The sequence below is a fragment of the Molothrus aeneus genome, chromosome 26 (genome assembly GCF_037042795.1).
Source record: "Molothrus aeneus isolate 106 chromosome 26, BPBGC_Maene_1.0, whole genome shotgun sequence".
NCBI classification, from domain to species: domain Eukaryota; kingdom Metazoa; phylum Chordata; class Aves; order Passeriformes; family Icteridae; genus Molothrus; species Molothrus aeneus.
In genome coordinates, this window is record NC_089671.1 from 3,620,483 (window position 1) to 3,638,604 (window position 18,122).

The window sequence follows — 18,122 nt, forward strand, 5'->3', positions numbered from 1 at the left end:
AGCAGTGTTCAGTTATTCAGAAACACAATGAACTCTGCAAGCAGCACATCTACCTTGAATAATTCACTGCTTCCACTCCACTTGATGTTTCCTTTTAAATACTGCAGAGGCTCAGATCCCCCTGTTTAATCTAACAGTAATGATTTTAAATTGAAAATACACCTTTACAACAGTCAATAATGGAGGTACATCCATAAATAATTTTGAACTGGGAGTCTCACACACCTCCAGTTCAGATTCAGAAAAATTGACCTTTAACTCCTGCCAGAGCAGGTTAATGCACTTTGTGCTCAAACAACATTATCTGTCAGATTTTTTATTTGAACCATACATACTTGTGGATCCATTAACATATATACACAACTCCAGAGGTGCCTCCATTTTCTTAAACTTCAATTTTTAATAGAGGTGTCCTGACTATTTGAACAGCATCAGACTATAGCAGCACTTTCTGTTTATAATAAATACTACAACAATGAAATTTGAATTCAAACATTCAGCGACTTTTAAGTTACGTTCTGTGATTCTCTTAGCAAATATCCAAATAAATTTTAACCATAAGAAAAATACCACTTTTTATGTTTTTCATAATTCTGAGACTGGACTACACAGTTGAAAACAAGGCAGCAACGACGTGGCAACAATAAAACTGTATTTAACTCCTTGCACTGTTAAAAAACACTGTTAAATCACACTTCAATATTCCCAAAAGGGTCTATTACACATATTTTTTCCCTTCAGAAAATTAAGACTCCATGAAGTTTTTCATCCCAAGGTGCTTTACAAATCACCTTAAGACAATCTGTGTTAAAACACAACCAGATCAAAGACATCTTTTAAAAAACAACACTGCCTTCCTTCCCTTGGCCAGACCCTCAGTGTCTGTAAAATGTCACATGGCAACCAAAGCCAACAGACCTAAGAGAATTTACACCTGTTGCAAATGTAGCTTTTTCACATAACTTCATTGGCTTTACTGCCATTGCATAAAATATATGTCCAGGATGGCTTTTAATAGCTAGCAAGTAAACACAGAGTCCTTTTCTTAGTAATATTATAAACTCACCCACTGGCATTTAGAAATGATGCCCATAATTTAAAATACATATATACCAAGTTAGCAGTATAAAGTATACATTGTGATTACTGGGCAAAACGTTCCCAGGGGCAGATTTATGCCCATAAATAAATCCTCCTTAACTATTTCCATGTAAGCCCTCCTTGCTCTTGAGATTCTGCTTCTTTTTTTTGTTCCTCAACCAATTTCCCCAATACACATTAAGTAAGTACATTTCAATATATAAATAATCACTTCACGCTGATTTATCAGAAGAGGCCAAACTACTTTCACACATTTCTCCTATGACACCAAAATGTTTCTCCAAGAAGTCAGGTGGGGAGCCCATTTCCAAATTAGCCTTGTAATTGCGAGTCAAATTTTTCAAAAATTAAAACACAACTAAAATCCATTTTATTTTATCATAATAGCTTTTAGAGGAGTGTATCAAAAGTTTGCTCATTAGGAAAGACACATTTATCAACAGAATAATAAAAGCTTAAAAAAGGATGTCTTTATTTTTATTTAACAAATGACCAAAAATTATGTTACAGTATTTCATATTCCTTTTAGGCTGTTTTTAAATGCACTGCTGGTAATGCCAATGTGCTTTTATTTTTAGAAGTTCTTTAACCTTTTTTTATAGACACCTTTTCTTAAGAATAGTATTTCACAGATATATAATAAGCCTTAAAAAAATACCTGAGAGGTCTTGCCTGGGGATTGCCTGCTTCTACATATGGATGTAAATAATCCTTTATGTAGAGATCAGCAGCACTATTAGAATGGGTGCAAATGAGAATCCTGCTGGAATAAATGGATGCAAATAAAAAAGCAATGAAGAAACAGAAAACAATTCAAAGCAGTAGAATACAAAAGAAAGGAAACAGTGGCCATCTTCCTGCACATTCCTCTTCATGGACCTACTGTACTTCCCATGATTCAGCCCTCAGCTCAAACCCTTCAGTTATCAAACAGGTTTTCAAGAATCATTTTTTAATTATTAATCTAGACTTGATTTTAAAGCCTAGCTTTTGTTATCTACCATGCTGCAAAACTTCCCATGCTGAGCAAATCACAGCTATTCTACATAACTTCCACTTTAATTAGTTTTGTTCTAAATGGCAAACACAGGCCAAGATTATAAAATTACTTTATCATCCCAAACAATGAAGGATTGCTTGGGTTTGTCGGTTTCTAAGCTGGGTGGAAATTCTGTATTTCTACCTTTGACTTGAATTTTAGCCAAAAAAATCCCATCTTGTGTGCTCAGTGCCCCCTCTCACCTGGTGTCCTGCTGCTGGAGGATGTGCTTGACTGCCTGAGCCAGAGTGAAGGTTTTTCCTGTCCCATAGGGACCGATGATAAGAACAGGAGGCAGCTGGATGGAGAGGGGGGTGGTGATAGCCAGAACAGCCTCTTTCTGCTTCGCGTTCAGCCGAGGGTCCAACTGCTCATCCCATTGCCTGTGCAAAGAGCCCACTGAGGTTACACACAGCTCCCAGCATCCACTGCCAGGCAGGAATTAAACCAGGGATGATTTCAAAAGCGTTAAAGAAATGGAAGAGCTTTTACAGAGCTGCTGTGTGGATTGTGGTGCTGAGGCACGTGAAACAAATCAACAGATCTAGCAAAACGATCACATGTGCAATCATAAAAATTTGCTATTTGCAATAAATCAGTTGTGGAGTGGGGCTTCAACCTATTCTCAATTTACATCATCCCACCTAACATCAGTTAACCTGCAGAGCACACATTTTAGAAGAAGGACACTGCACCATTCCCTGGTAACAAAAGCAGGTAAACCTACAATGATTTTTCTACTGTTATCATGCAAATAATAGTTCCATTAGTTATGTTTCTTCCCTGCAGCATTTACACTGTTAACTCTAAAAGTAACCAGTTACACAACCCCAGGGCTTGACAGAAGTTATCTAAAATCAAATTTAAAAACTACTGGCTACCAATCAACGACAGACTTCTCTTTACTTTTTTTTTAAGATCATCAGAGCACATACCTCTAATGGGAAAGCAGTCTATAAAAAGGATTTTTGTTGCAAGCAGCCAGTGATGCCAGCACTGGGAGGAAGATGCTTTCAGAAAATTCCAATGAGCATAAGAAGTTAAAGATTTCTAGACAGAGTTTTTAATATTCCCACAGACAGATTTAAAAGCAGACATGCATAGTAAAAAACACCTGTCACTGCTGCACATATGGCCATACTTCAGTAATGTGATCTGCTTTGGTTACAAGCACCACACTTCTTACAGACTGGGAAAGTTTCTGCTCAGAAGTAGTTAGCAACAGGGAGCAAGATCAAGAGGGAATTGACTGAATTTTAACTTTAAAGATGCCTATGAACAACAAGCTGGCAAGAGACTAAGAAACAGGAAAGGAACAGGGACATAAAACAGACATAGAGGAAAAACAGGAAAGACAGTTTGGAGTTAGCTTGATTCTTAAAGAAGGACAAATCAAGCCACCAGATGGAACTGATTTGAACCGAACTATAATCATTACATATTTTATTTATGTATACAAAAAATATAAAACATTATACCAACATGCAACTATATGTACATAGAAGATAGAAATTCTATCCTACTTGACTTGTCTACTTTTTATTGAAATCACTGCTTACTTCCAAACTATTCTTAAACACTATTTCCTTGTAAGATTCACTCAGATGCTAATTAAGTCAGTGAACAGATTGTCACTGACCTCCATCAGCTTTGTAATGTAACTCTAAACAGAACCTATTCCCTTCTTCCTCTCAGTGCTGTCAAAGCTCTGATGCACACAGTGATCATCCCACCCAGCACACTGATCCCACCCTTGTACTGAATCTGTTCTTACAGTTCCAGAGACAAACTACAATTTTTTCAGTGTTTTTTGTCATCCAATACTCACTGTCTCAGTGATCACTGTCCTTTCAATGCCTGGGCTATCTCCTGACTTCTCCTGCATCACAATCACACTCCTGATTCTCACCTTCAAGACCCCACAGGACTCCTCCCAGGCTGTGCAGACGATCAGTTCCACATCCCTCTCATTTCCCTGCTCTCCCAGCACAGAAAGCTCTTGCCTCTTTTACCAAGAGCAAGAATACTGACCATACTCCCTGAGCCACACAGCCTCACATTACTCCTCCCTAAGCTTCCTCTTCCAGACAAACTATTTCCACTGCATCAGCCTTAAGTTTCTTTAGGAGTGTTTATATAACACAGGGGTTTATCATTTCATAAAGGAAACTGTGAGATGTGTATAGAAAGAATCTCTGGGCTGCTTCTTTAGGAGCCATTGCCACACCTTCCACAACCACACCCTGGGGGATATGTCCAGATCTGGGCTCACTGCAGCTCAACAAGGACTGATGGATCAGCCCTTGGAACCAGGACACTGGGGACACTCCTGGAACTGGCACTGCCACTCCTATAAAGTATAATCTTTTCAGAGGAGGATGGCAGCACAGAAATTAACAGCAGCAGGTTTGTTCTCTGCACCCACAGCACAACTGTGATGCCTCCAAACCCAGGGAAAACCCCTCAGTGTGTTCTGGCCCTGGGAGGATCATTCCTCTTGTTTTATTCAGCACAGTTTCCCTCCCTCCTCAGAACCCCTCAGCACTAATGAGGAGCACAGCTTGTTTCCTGTTCAGGACAGGTTTCAGCCATCTGCTCTGAGAAATTCAGAGCTGCATCCCCACCCAACCTTTGATTTCCAAGTGTTTGTGTACCTGTTGGGACTCCAGGGTATGGTGGGAGTCATGCTGACATCTGGAAACAAAATGCTGTTGTCCTTAATCCTGTCCAAGGCATAATGCATTTCACAGAGGGGTAACCGGTTCAACTGGAACTGAAGCTCAACCTGCACAACAAACCAAGAAACAGAGAGGTGAATAAAAAGGATTCATTCCAAAAATGCTCATTAGACTTTGCTGTTCATGGTACATTTTTATCTTCCTGCACACCACTGGCTCTCAGAAGAAAACAGCAAACAGCGTTCAATCCAAAGATCTGTGATAAAATTAACTTGTTTTTTTTTGTTGTTGTTTAGAATCAAAGATAAATACAACACTTTCTCTAATTTAATTTTGTTGTTTGACTTTTAAGATTAGATTCCACTGTACTTTCAGAAAAAATTAAAGGGAAAGAATTCTTGGAATTTTTTTTTAAATATAAAAAATAGTCCTGAAAAATATTATTGTCCTAAAACATTGTTTTTACAAATGTAAGCTTTCATCTCTTATTGTAAGAACAACCTCAAGAAAATGTCAGGCCAGAAATTTTACGTATCAACAGATGATATAAATCAGCCAAGATAAACTCCAAACATTATTTCTAGTCAAACACTCTGGAATAGCATAACTTGCCATCTTTGTTCAATTATTAGGACTCTCCAAAAGTTAATTTCTAACCATTAGCTGCTTACAAATACATTCTTGGTTTTGTTCTCTCAATTACAGGTGTTTCAATGCTAGTAAATAAAAGATACTGCCAATATAAATTCTGGTGCAAAGCCAGAAACATCACACAGAGCACTTAACATTCCTGATTCAATTCAGAATGGAACAATGGATACTGAAAGTAGGTGACACATACACACACACTGAAAGGGTAAAGAGAAAAGTACATTCTAAATTTGAACAAGGGATAAAAGCAGCTCCTGGGGAAATTATTCATAAAAACAGTTCACTCAGATTATCATTTACACAGATTTAAATTTGCAGTAATTAATCTCTCCAGAAACAAATGAATCTGATCACAGTATTATGCTGAAGAACTCCACGTTCACAACAGAAGCCTTTAGACAAAATTTGACACAGATCTGCACTAATAAAAACCTGCATAAAACCACCAAAAGCTGCTGAAGAACTCCATGAGACTACTACACATTTTTAGGTTTATTGCCACAGCACTGCTGTCACTATATAGTTATGTAATTACTGTGCTACAAATCTAATAAGCATTTTTGATTAAATAGGAGTAAATAAGTCTCTTTCTGAGATTTACAATGAGTGTGAACATGTTACCAACAGCAGCCAAATCACTGCAGCCTGTCTGGAAAAGCATCCCTCATTTACCTGGAAATATCAATTATTTAACAATTTCTATGGGCAGCTGTAGTGAGAGATTCCACAACCACCTGCCAGAAGCACAGACAGGTTCTGTCCTGGCAAGCAGGAGATGAGAAGAGACCCAGAGCAAAGATGAGCTGCACCTGGTCCATCAGCAGCATCCCAGCTGAAGGTGCAGCCCCTGTGTGAACCCAGAGGAAAGCCATGGAGGTGGCAGTCATTGCAAATGTACCCCCGTGCCCACAGCAACAACCTGGCCCCAGATCTACTGATTTTCTCCTCTAGCACTCACTGATCTGATGTTAGCCCATTCTTACTCAATCACACTTTAATCTCATGGTAATTAGTGCTACCAACCAGAAAGGTCAACAAACACAAAGCAATACTAGAATATATTTTTACAATTATCTTTTTTGACAACTTATATAAAAATCTTAAGAATCCTTGACAGCTAAAAAGGAAGGACAGAAAGAAGGAAAAGAAAAGTGATCACTTCTCTTTCAAAGCCATATAAACACCTCTCAGGAGCCTTCTCCTACAGAGCAGAATTTCCCATACAGAGGAATAATTTATCCATCTAGATTTAACTACTTGTTGTACCTGCACTCCTTTATCTGCCTACAAAGCCCCTTTCCCACCACAGGGATCACTCTGGTCTACCAGTAATGTTTACTACTTGCAGATCATCTCCTTCAAAAGGCTTTGTAAATTAGCATTTTCTTTTTCCTACTCTTATTTCAGTATTACAGCATTCATATCATTATGTAGCATGTAAAATCAACACTAGCTTTGCTGTAAATAAACAATGTTTGCTTGTATCCCTGCAGAGTGTAGCCATTAACTTTCCATCTCTGGCAGATATAGAGACATTAAATATTCATCTTGACTACCACATTTTACAGCAAGATGTACAACCATAAGTCTGAAGACAAGGGCAGCAACAAATCTGACAGCGTTAAGCGTGGAGCTCACAGAGGTGTTTGGAGCTGCCAGGAAAACTTTTTTTTAATAGGACACATGAAAATTCAAGAATTCTTTTTCCACCCCGTGCAATTAGTGCCACCCAGCCCCATTCTGCACAGCAGGGCTGGCACTTCTCAGCAGGGAGAGCACAGCTCATCCTGCCCATGGGCACCTGGAGCTGCTCCCCAGCTCTGTCCTGCCCATCCCTCCCCAGCACTGATTTGTCCCCAAGCACAGCCTGCAGATGTTTGGCAAAGACTCAAATGGCAATGCTCCCAAACTCCTGGTTTGATCCATCCAAGGAAAATATCCTTGCCCAGGCAGCCCCAAGGCTGACAGGAAACCACACAGCCTGACAAGGGTAATTTAAATGCAGAAAAGCTGTGATGCTCATCTGGGTGACACTTCAACAGCCCCTTCTGGGAGTCCAAGCAAGGTGCCTGGCATTAAATACCTCCTATTATCTACCTGCATTCACCACTTTCTTAACAGCTTGGGATTTGTTTTGCTTTTAATGCTGCTTGGATGGAATCAAATAGTTCTATTTGCTGTTGCAGAGCACTGAATGAGGCCATCTGGGAAGGAGAGGCATGTAACCTGCTTTAATATACATTCCACAATTAGAAATCAGTGGGAAAGAAGTTACTCCATTGCCAGGTTCACAGAGCAGGACAGAGAACAGAGGAACCACTGCAAAAATAAAAGATTGGCAGCAGCCAGGGTGCTCTGAAGCTCACTCCACCCCACCTTTATGAATGGTTTACCTGATAAAAGCAGAATTGTGTATTTATTATAGTTAAGCCAGAACAGCAGGTAAACAAGGCACCACCAAGTTTCTGAGACTAATTATAAGGAAAAGAGAAAGGAAAGAAACTACCCAACTTGTCCAAAATCCACAGAAATCAAAGCAGTTTTATCAGTGTTTAAGAATCACATAGGGAATACCAACTCTACTGAAGAGAACAGCAAAACCTCCAGCACTTTAACAAAAACTCTGCACATCCAAATTACAACCTCCTCAGTTCTAAACTGAGGATTGCTTTCCAAAATTTCAGTTAATAATAGTCATAAAAAATTCCCCATAATTAAAATTCATTCAAATATAGGTAATGCTTGAAGAATCTGACCATCAGTTCAGTGATACACATATAAAGTACTAAATGATTTTACAAACAACTTTAGGACCCAATTTCTAATGCAGAATAGATCTGCTGCCTTGGGCAAACATTATTAAGACACTCAAGGAAAAATTAGCCAGTTCCTGAAGCCCCAGCTCATTTTGCATTCCAGTCAAGTTTCAAATACAATCAATTAGTAAGTTTAATTATTGTTTTAAGAAAACAAACACAAAACCAAAAGCTCAGAATGACATAAATCTTCCCAGACCAATTATCCATGTTAAATTAAGACATTAAGATTCTTGCATATGTTTCCCCAAAACAAAACAAACGGGATGAGATAAACCTTGGGTGAAAATGCATTCATTCCAGGCAATTCCAGTGACCTTAATCTGAGGTTATTTCTGTTTGGTAAGCAGATCAGTCAAGGAGGCAAAACAAACAGAAGGCAGAGAGTTCTGACAGCACAACCACCTCCAGGCAGACCTACCTGCATTTCACAATCTGCCCGAAGATTCAGCTCCTCACAGCATTCCCTGGATACCCTCAAGAAGATATAATCCTTTGTTTTCTCCTCAATAGCTGCTTCATAAACCTTCTCTTTGGTTCCTTGGGTCTGTGCTGACTTTTCTTTAGTGACAGGCAATAAATAAACAGCATTGACTTTGGTCATCACCAGCCGTCCAGCCAAAGTGTCTTCAGAGAGGGTCTCAGTGAGCTTAAAGCGGCCAAAAAGTTGTCCATTTTGGGCATATTTTGCACCTCCAGAAACACCAGTGAGCATGAAGCTTGCTACAATCTGCAATTGCACTTTTATGTTGAACCTAAGTGAGAAAGCATCGAGTCAGTGCACAAAAATGCTCTCAGGTTCTGAAATTTCAAGCGTTCAGAGTGAAGATTCACTTCATTAATTAATTTTTACGTATGGACCAGTACAGTCAAACTGGCCTTTTGTAAGGATGCAGCTATCAAATATCCACACTTTTTCCTTTGACTGTAGCCTATAAAGTACATATTTAAAAGAATCAACATCTATGAAGTTTAAAAAAAGAACCCTCACAAGAGAGAAACAAATACTAGATACCAATAAAAGCCTACAGTGAATGAAATACGTGTTCCAAAGCAGTAAAATTTCTATTTAAACAGTCTGTAATCTCATGGTGGGTATGCAAGGGGAGACAAGCAGGCAAAGAACAGAGCAAGATTCCTATTTATGCTATGTGCCTCTTCCAGGCTGCACACCAAAGAGGGCAATCTCCATCTTAAAAAGTAAATGGTATTATACCTATAATTCAGAGGGATTGATCAAAATGCTTTCAAACAAATCAGATTGTAGGCATTAAAATGATATCATTTTATTTGAAATGAGGGAATGGCAACACAGGCTCAGCCCTATAAACCATCTATCCACAGAATTCCTATCAGCAGCAGCTTCCTCCTGTAATCAGAGATGTAACAGATTCATCCTTTGCAGTTTTCATTTTAGAGAAGTCACATGCACAACACATTAAAGTGACTTATTAGCACATTTTACTGACCCCTCACCAATAAAAAGTAATCTCTTCCTAGTGTGTTGGGTTTTTTAAAACAGATTGCTTCAACCTGGTTTTAAAAAGAACAAAGGGGGAAAAAAGTCTGATAATAGAGTAACAACATTCAGTTCTTTTCTCATCAGCAACTTTTTCCTAAATTTGCAACAAATTACAGAAAAAAAGTAACACCCATTCACAAATGAAATAAAACCTCTTGGAAATATACATTCTTTTCTTATAATACTTTTCATACTTATACTGGTTTGATTTGATCTGTTCTTCTTATAATTTCTATTTTAACCTAATAAATTGGTAATTGCTCAGTTAAGCCCTGCAGTATCAATAACCATCCGCCTCTAACAATAAAATCCAAATTTTAGCTTGGTAATTAAACATCTACCAAACCAATCAGATGTATTTTTTCAGATCTGCCGAACTACGAATCTTGCACAAAAACTGCAAGTTTGCCCCCATGTGGTAACAGCTCCTTCCTTACTGAATATGGGCATTGTCAGATCTGAATTTCCCAGTCCTCCACTCTCCAAAACCAAGGGAAATTTTCTTACCTAACAGAGATCTGTTTGGTTATCAGCAACCACAGAGGTTACTGCACAAGCTCCAGTGAAAAATTCACCCAATCCTTCCCATTTCCACACGGACCAAGAAAAACCCCATAAGAAAAAGACAAGTTTTCTTCTATTGAAGTGCTGCACTATTCCAAAGGAGCTATCAGCAAGTCAGCCACATCTGAAACAGAACTCCCAGCTCCTTGTTAAAACACTATATAAAACATTTAACTGAGTAACAAGGGCTGGGAATTCTTACTGAGGTACAATCATTTGCTATTGTGAATTTCTTTTGTTGAAACTTCCCTAAAGTTGATCCCGATGCTGCTGAATATGTATCAGCTGAAATTCAGATTCACAAAAACGTGCTGCAAAACAGTTTTATTGCATTTCTGAGACAAGGCACAGGTTAGTGTTTTCATAAATGACTGAGCTGCATCTGCTGTGCTAAAGGGAATCTCAAGTTTAGATTATCAAGCAATTTCCACTGAGCAAGCTGACACCTTCTGGCAAAATACAAAACTACAAAATCTTCTCAGGATTTGATTTTTAAAAATCAGAAGTTGCTTCTTGCATCCATTTCTCACCCTTGTTTTGCAGGGTTAGACAAATACCGTTTTCAGTCAGGTTTATAAAAAAAATCAAAACCTTTTATTTCCTCCTAAGCACTGCAAATGCCAGCCTACCTGCAGTGTTCATGAAACAGCTACAAGAAAACCTGTTGTTCATATTTAAAACCACAGAATAATTATGAAGAATGACTTCATAAATCATTAATCATCCAGTACCAATGCAAACAACAAATTCCCCAAAGGCAAACAAACCCATCCTGGCCAAAGCCCCAGGTGCCACTTTGCAAAAAGCACATTCAGCACATTTGCTGTGACACTGACACCTGCAGGGCTCAGGGTGTGCAGTGGGACACCTGCCTGGGGAGGGATCAGTGGAACCCACAGTAATGACAAAAACAAATTTATTTTCCATCAAAGCCAGTACTTGACGTGTTCACAGCCTTGAGGAGAAATCTGCTCTGGAATTCTGGGAGCATGGAAGGAGCTGTCTGTCACCTCACACCCTTTAATGTTCATACAAGAAAATGTTCTGGTCACTCTAAGAAGTATATATTGCTTTTCTTGCAATATGCAAGAGAGAAAGGAAGTGTTTTAAAACCATGAACAGATATTTTAGACATTCCAAAACCCAACTACTATCAAGATTGGAACATTGCTTTGGTTTTCCTCAAAAACAGTGTGTTTGCACTTGGAAATTCAACAGCAGTGACTCCCTTATTATTCTATTTTGTGATACTCATGTGGAATAACCTGTATAAATGTCTCTTGAAATAGTAAAATAAACACAATTTTAAAGTAAAGTTCTCTGAGACTGTCCAGAACTCCCTAATGACTAAATTCTATATATGTTTGAGCTACTACAACACTGTAGTGTTGTTTCCAGTTCCACCCAGGTGATTCCACACCAAGTCTGAACCAGCACCTTCCTAGAAAGTGAGAAACCATCAACATTCTTCAAAGCCAAGGATCCACTTCACTCTGACACTGCTGTTACTCCAGTGCTGTCAGAAGACCACGCTGCCAATCCTCCTCCTTTTACAATGTACATTGACAAACCCTTGAAAGTGCAACAGCTCATCAACACTGTCACTGTGGCACCACTTCAGAGGAGGTACAACCCACTTGCATCTGGATTTCTCAGCCATTTCCAGGCTTGCAGCCCTGACACTTCACTAGAGAATACCAAGTGTGTGATCTTAGCCACAGAGGAGTGGAAATGTCTGCTGGTTTCAGCCTTCTTGCAATAAAGTGGGTCAGCTACAAGATCAAAAGAATGTTTGTCATCAACACTATCAAAACAGAAGATTTCAAGAACATATTAACTTACTTTTAACTTAATCAAGTAATAAATTACTGCTGCACCAAATAGTCAAAAGGGGAAGCATTACATACAGGATACACTTATTTTTCTTCCATTTCTCCAGGTTTGCTGGTCTTTGGTTTCCTATGAGGCATGAGAGTGTAACTCCCAAAGTGAAAATTCTATCAGTAGAAATACTGCTCATGTTTTAATGGTATTTCATAATATTTACTTTAAATCCACTTTTATTTCAAAAGGCCTAAGAAGAGTCAGCCTGTTTATAAATATGTATGATGGAGAATATTTCTGTAAGCTGGAAACAGTGTTCAAGCATGATTGCTCCATGTGTTAGACTCCAGCTCAAGAGCAGAGTGCAGCAGTGATAAAAGATAAGAAACAGCTCAAATGCTGCCCTTCAGCTGAGATTTAAAAAAGAAATTGAACCATTTTTCTGCTTTAAAAGCAATGGAAATACAACTATTCACAGTATTTTCTTTCTGTGTTCTAGAGGGTTGGTTCAACTGAACCTCTGTAACTCCAGGAATGGTATCTTAAAAAAGACTTCCTGATTTGGAACTTCAAGTAATTGATAAAACCAAATTTGCTACCCAATTAGGCTACACTGATGTTATATCTTTTAGACTTTCCATTCTGAGTAGTGACAAAACTCTAAAACTCTTTTGTACTCCATGAATACAGGAAAGATTTTTGACCACAAATAATAAACTACAGAAAAAAAGTCCACATAAAGGTCTATAAGTGTGAATTTCACATCTTTTACCTAAATCCATATTTTTCAAGCATCTACACGAGTTGGGTAATTTGTACCTAACACCTAAAGACACAACAAACCAAACAATGTATATTATATGCCTTTTATTAGGAACTTTTATTCAGAAACTGGGTATCAACCTATTTAGGAAATAAATAAAGTCATCTACCACATCATCACAAGATCAGTCTGATCCACCCATAATTCAACTCTCTTTACAAAGATTTTATATATTCCTTTGCTATAACCTACTTTCACACAACAAAAATATAACTATTATTAATATATTTCTGTATAGACAGACAAAATTAATTAACAAAACCACATCCAACAGCTGCTTAGTGCCTGCAACTGCAAGCACAGACTGATACAGACTGTTTGTTTTCAATGAATTAGCAGGAATTTACATTAAGTGCTAGTGACCTTTTCCAAATATTATTGTTCCAGACCCATTCAGGTTCAGTTCAAAGAAACAGGAAGCCTCAGTATCTTAAAGAAGCAGGTAGCTTTAATGAAAAAAGCTGTCACCCTGATTTTAATAGGAATATTTTCATAAAGGAATCACTTACTTGCTAACTTCCTTGTACTGTGCTATCTCCTCAATGTACAGGAGGTCGTGGAGCCGTGACTGATAGTTGCTCTTGGTCAATGATTTGTCCAGGACAGATTGTGTGAACAGCTGGTCAGCAGACAGAGGGATTTGGTATCTGCTGAGAAGGCTCTTCTCCAGTTCAGTAGTTTCATTAGGCTCAAACTCCACAATGGTCTTGGAGGTGGAATCCCAACGCTTGGCTGTGGTCAGGAGCTGTTGCCGTGCGTGCATCAGGTATTCAAGGTCTGCATGGACAGAGCAGGGAAGGGGAGCTTTGCTTTTATAAACCCCAGCTGGCTTGGTTTTATTGCCAAAAATGAACCAATCAAACAAAACCCACCAGTAAAACCAATCCCCTCAGAGATACCTAAACACAGGCAGAGTCTCCTCTGCCCACAACACCTTTAGGCAGTTCACTGCTGGTATTTACTACCTCTCCTTTTCAGGTGTGCACAGAGAGCAAGCAGGCTCTCCAAGAGTATCAGAGAATAAAATATTCTAAGATAGCAATTAGAATTAATAAAGACAAAAAAGCACTTTTACTTGAACAGCTTTGAAGGACTTGGAACTGCAATTCACTTTAAAACTCAACTGCAACATCCCCTCATTTCAAAATCATTAAATAGTGTAGAACCCTACAATGTATATTGCAAAATTTAGAAGGTCATAAAAACAAGTTGATAAATCAGATGCTAAGGAATCATTGCATTTGCAGCACTGTGAAAGCCTTTAAAAAGTTCTACAGTCCCCTAATCTGTGTGTGGTGTAGTTACATAAAATAGCTAAAGCTAAACTTGGGAAATGTAACCTAACATGATATAAAATTAGAAAATTCAAAGGACATTAATTTTTCAGCATACCCTGATTTCAGAGACCACATAACTTAGATAAGAAACAGAAGACCAAGCACTTGTCTACAGCCCCCTAGAATATATCCATTAAAACCACAAAACCACTATGACAACAGTGAATCAGTTAAGAGAATTGCAGTTAAATTGCAGAGCTGAAAATATTTGGCATTTATAGTCAAGCTATGCTATCTTAATGTATAATCTCTGAGTAAGATTTAACATAGGTATCCAGGATATCACACCAACGCTGAAAATGTGCAAAAAAGACATTTTCAAATTCAAATTAAATGCTTAACATCATCTTGACTGTCTTTAGTCTAAATAAGAAAAAACCCCAATATTTTAGCAAAAGAAATCTCTGTTCAGCTTGACTCTGACTACAGGAACATGGCTTATCTTACTCACTGATCTCATGTGTTCACTAAGAAGACACATTTAAATACATCCCTCAAGCCTGAACCATAGCAGTAGCTACAGTTGTACGGCAAGAAAAAGTCCAAGTTTGTGTGTCTGAAATAACATCACCATAAATGAAGCTTTCTCTGCTACAAATCACACCTCAGATCCCCAAAGCTCAGTAATTATGCTGGGACTGACTCCTTGCTTGCTGGAACAACAGCCATTTAATTCCCAGCACTGGAGAGGCTTTCCCTGGGAGCCTGACATAAACAGCTCCTGGCACAGATTGCACACACAGTGACACTTTCTTAAAGAGCAGTTAGTACATAATCAGTGCACAGAAAACTTCCTACAGCTCCCTTCTTCTGCTGTAAATAAAGATTTCAACATGCAGAATGGAGGCTCTTCTATTAAAATATTTTAATGCTGACCTTTCATTCCTGCCTAAACTTCTCAACAGGGCCCTGAATTACGAGCAAACACAGAGACCTCAGGCATCTTTCTGTTAGAAAAGCATTTCTACAAGATCTCAATTTATATATACCAAAAAGTAAAAGAAATTATGGAATTGGACACAGATCCAATGTAGTTATCCCCTTCCCTTGCCTATTACACACAGAGCAAAAAGCCCAAGATTCTGTAGTTACAATTATCTGTAAAGCTCTTAAGACTCTTTCTATTTGAAATAAGTATTAGTGGTTGTGGAAAACACCAATCACTTGTTTTTAAAATTTTTAAAGTTTAATAGTAATAAAAGGGGTATAAATAGTAATACAATTAGAGTAATAATAATTTGGACAATTTGAATTAGGACAATATGAGACAATAAAGACAAAGAGTTACAGACGTCCAGGTACCTTTTCCTGGGCAGCACGAGCCCAAAAAAGGGCACCCTTTAACAAAGGATTAACCCTTAAAAACAACAGCCTGCTGCATGTTCATACACCTCATACATGATGCACAAATTCCATTCAAACACAGGATTCTATCTGGTCTGTGTCAACTTCTTCCTCTTAATCCTAACAGCGCCTTTGAGGCGGGAAGAAATTAGTTTCTTCTGATATGAGGGCAATAAATTATTTTTCTCTGAAAGATTTAGGTGTCCTGTGGCTGCTATCTGGTGCAAGTGCCTCATTCCTTTCTTAAAAAAAATATCCCACTTACATAGTTCTTATTTTAACTACAAAAGTTACCTTTTAACTACAAGACTACATTTACTATATTATTAAAATGTTAATACAGCACTACTAATCAATACATCAAAATACATATAGTGAATATCTGCCTAGAGCCAGATAATATTCACTTTACCACAGTGGTGACCTGCCTGAAGACTGCAGTGTCCCTGTGCACACAGAGAGGCAACAAGTGAAGGAAGGAGCTAATGCTGGGGGTGCTACCTCCACCTCACCCATCATAACACAGATCCAGTGTAGTGATGCAGATCCCTTTCCCTTGCCTATTACACACCTCTGACACACACAGCAAAAAGCCCAAGGTTCTGTAGTTACAATTATCTGTAAAGCTCCTAACTCTCTTTCCATTTGAAATAAGTATTAGTGGTGCCCTGCCTGAAGACTTCAGTGTCCCTGTGCACACAGACACAACACAAGGGAAGGAAACAGCAGCACCTGATGCTGGGGGCTGCTGCCTCCACCTCACCCATCAGCTCCACGTGGAATTCAGCTGGGATCTGTGGTTAGGACCTGGTTTAAGGCTCCAGACCAAGACTGGTTTGACAGGAATTCTGACTCTGCAAGTAACTCACGGCTTGGTTCCCTTCTCTTGCCCAGGTTTACAAGGCAAGGACTGTTCTCCACAGGCCCAGTGGTTCAGGAGATCTGTGATCAGCCACGTGCTCCATGGAGATCATGGAAGAGCTCCCACTCCCTGGCAGTGCCATGCCCTGTGCTCCCAGAGATGTTACACCATGCTCTGCCCCCCTGCTCCTGCCTACAGGCACTTGAGGCATCTCAAAAGATCATGATCTTTGGTATTTGCTATTTACAGCTTTGTTCCATGAATGCTGCAAATGTTAATCTGTTACATGGAAATCAAGGCCAGGAATAGAAAACTGCTGTTTTCTTAGCTTCATCTTTTTTCCTTCCTTTTCCCTTTTCTTCTTCTTTCTGCTTGAATCCCAGTGCTACAATTTTGTTTCATTGGTGTTTTTATCTCTCAAATTTTCATTAAAAATTAAAATCCTGTATCCCATCCAATGGCTTACTGCTGAGTGATATAGTGACCTATATTTAGCTCTCTTACACCATAAATCAAAGTGCTTCCTTCTTTTTTTGCACCTCTTCAAACATCTTTCCATTTTCTGACATTTTTCTCATACTGAAGTTATTTCAGGTTTGAACTGAGAGACACAGATCAGTTTAAGAAACAGATTAAATACAGTAATTTGTAGCTCATTTCTTTATCTGAAAACACAAATATAGTTACACTTTCTTAACATTTTCAAAATTCATGTCAGCAGCAAATTACTGAGTTACAAGCCTATACTCAACCTCTTGTCTTTGATAAACCTAGTCAGGCATTACAAGAGAAGAAAAAAATACAAACCAACTTCTCAGATAGTCTGTTTTAATTACTGTTTTATTACCCTGTGTATTCTTATGCAGAAACACTTCATTTCTCTAACAACCTTTTCTGACATATTTAATGTCTTCATCAATATAAGAATGTTTATAAAAACATAAACATGTTTTTATAAGGGCAGAACTTCCAGTGCTGCACTCAGACACACACCAAACTAGAAATTCACAGCATTTTAATCACACTTAGGAGCTCTATCCTGACACAAAGTAAGTCATATTCCAATTATCTGCCTGATTTGCACCCTCTGAAGCTTTTGCCCACTATTTCTATTCATATCTATGAAGAACACAACAAACAGCACAAAACATTCATGAGCAGACAGAGATGCTGTTCTGCCCAAAACTGAAAAGGAAAGAGATGGCATGAAAGATCTCCACAATAAAAGAAAATAAAGTTTTAGTACATTACCTTCAGTGGAAGCAGCATCAATCATCACTCGTTGCATGAGGACTGGCTCTAATCCAAAGTCAAACACCACAGTTTGGCGAAAAGTCCCAAAGATTTCTGTGTTAAAGGCTATACTGACTTTGTATATATAGTGATCTATTCCATTCTGGACCATCTTTCCTCCTATCCATTCCTGACAGTTTTCTGGAACTTCTTGTGATACCTGGGTAGTGCTGTCTCCAGCAGATATTGCAACGATACTGAAGTGGGGTCGATGGGCATCATACAGCAATGCCACTCGATACAGCATTCTGGCAGGCTGCAAAAGAAA

General features: G+C 38.6%; 1 protein-coding gene across 1 annotated transcript in view; it reads right to left on the reverse strand.

Moving 5' to 3' along the window:
• Nucleotides 1–18,122, reverse strand: part of HELZ (helicase with zinc finger) — an 87,751-nt gene that overhangs the window by 37,846 nt on the left and 31,783 nt on the right. The window contains exons 10-15 of the mRNA XM_066565864.1: nucleotides 17,813–18,110; nucleotides 13,528–13,795; nucleotides 8,707–9,040; nucleotides 4,795–4,925; nucleotides 2,344–2,523; nucleotides 1,760–1,864 (exon numbers count right to left, since the gene is read on the reverse strand). Of these exons, the coding sequence (XP_066421961.1) occupies nucleotides 1,760–1,864; nucleotides 2,344–2,523; nucleotides 4,795–4,925; nucleotides 8,707–9,040; nucleotides 13,528–13,795; nucleotides 17,813–18,110 (1,316 nt within the window). The remainder of the gene's footprint in view (nucleotides 1–1,759; nucleotides 1,865–2,343; nucleotides 2,524–4,794; nucleotides 4,926–8,706; nucleotides 9,041–13,527; nucleotides 13,796–17,812; nucleotides 18,111–18,122) is intronic.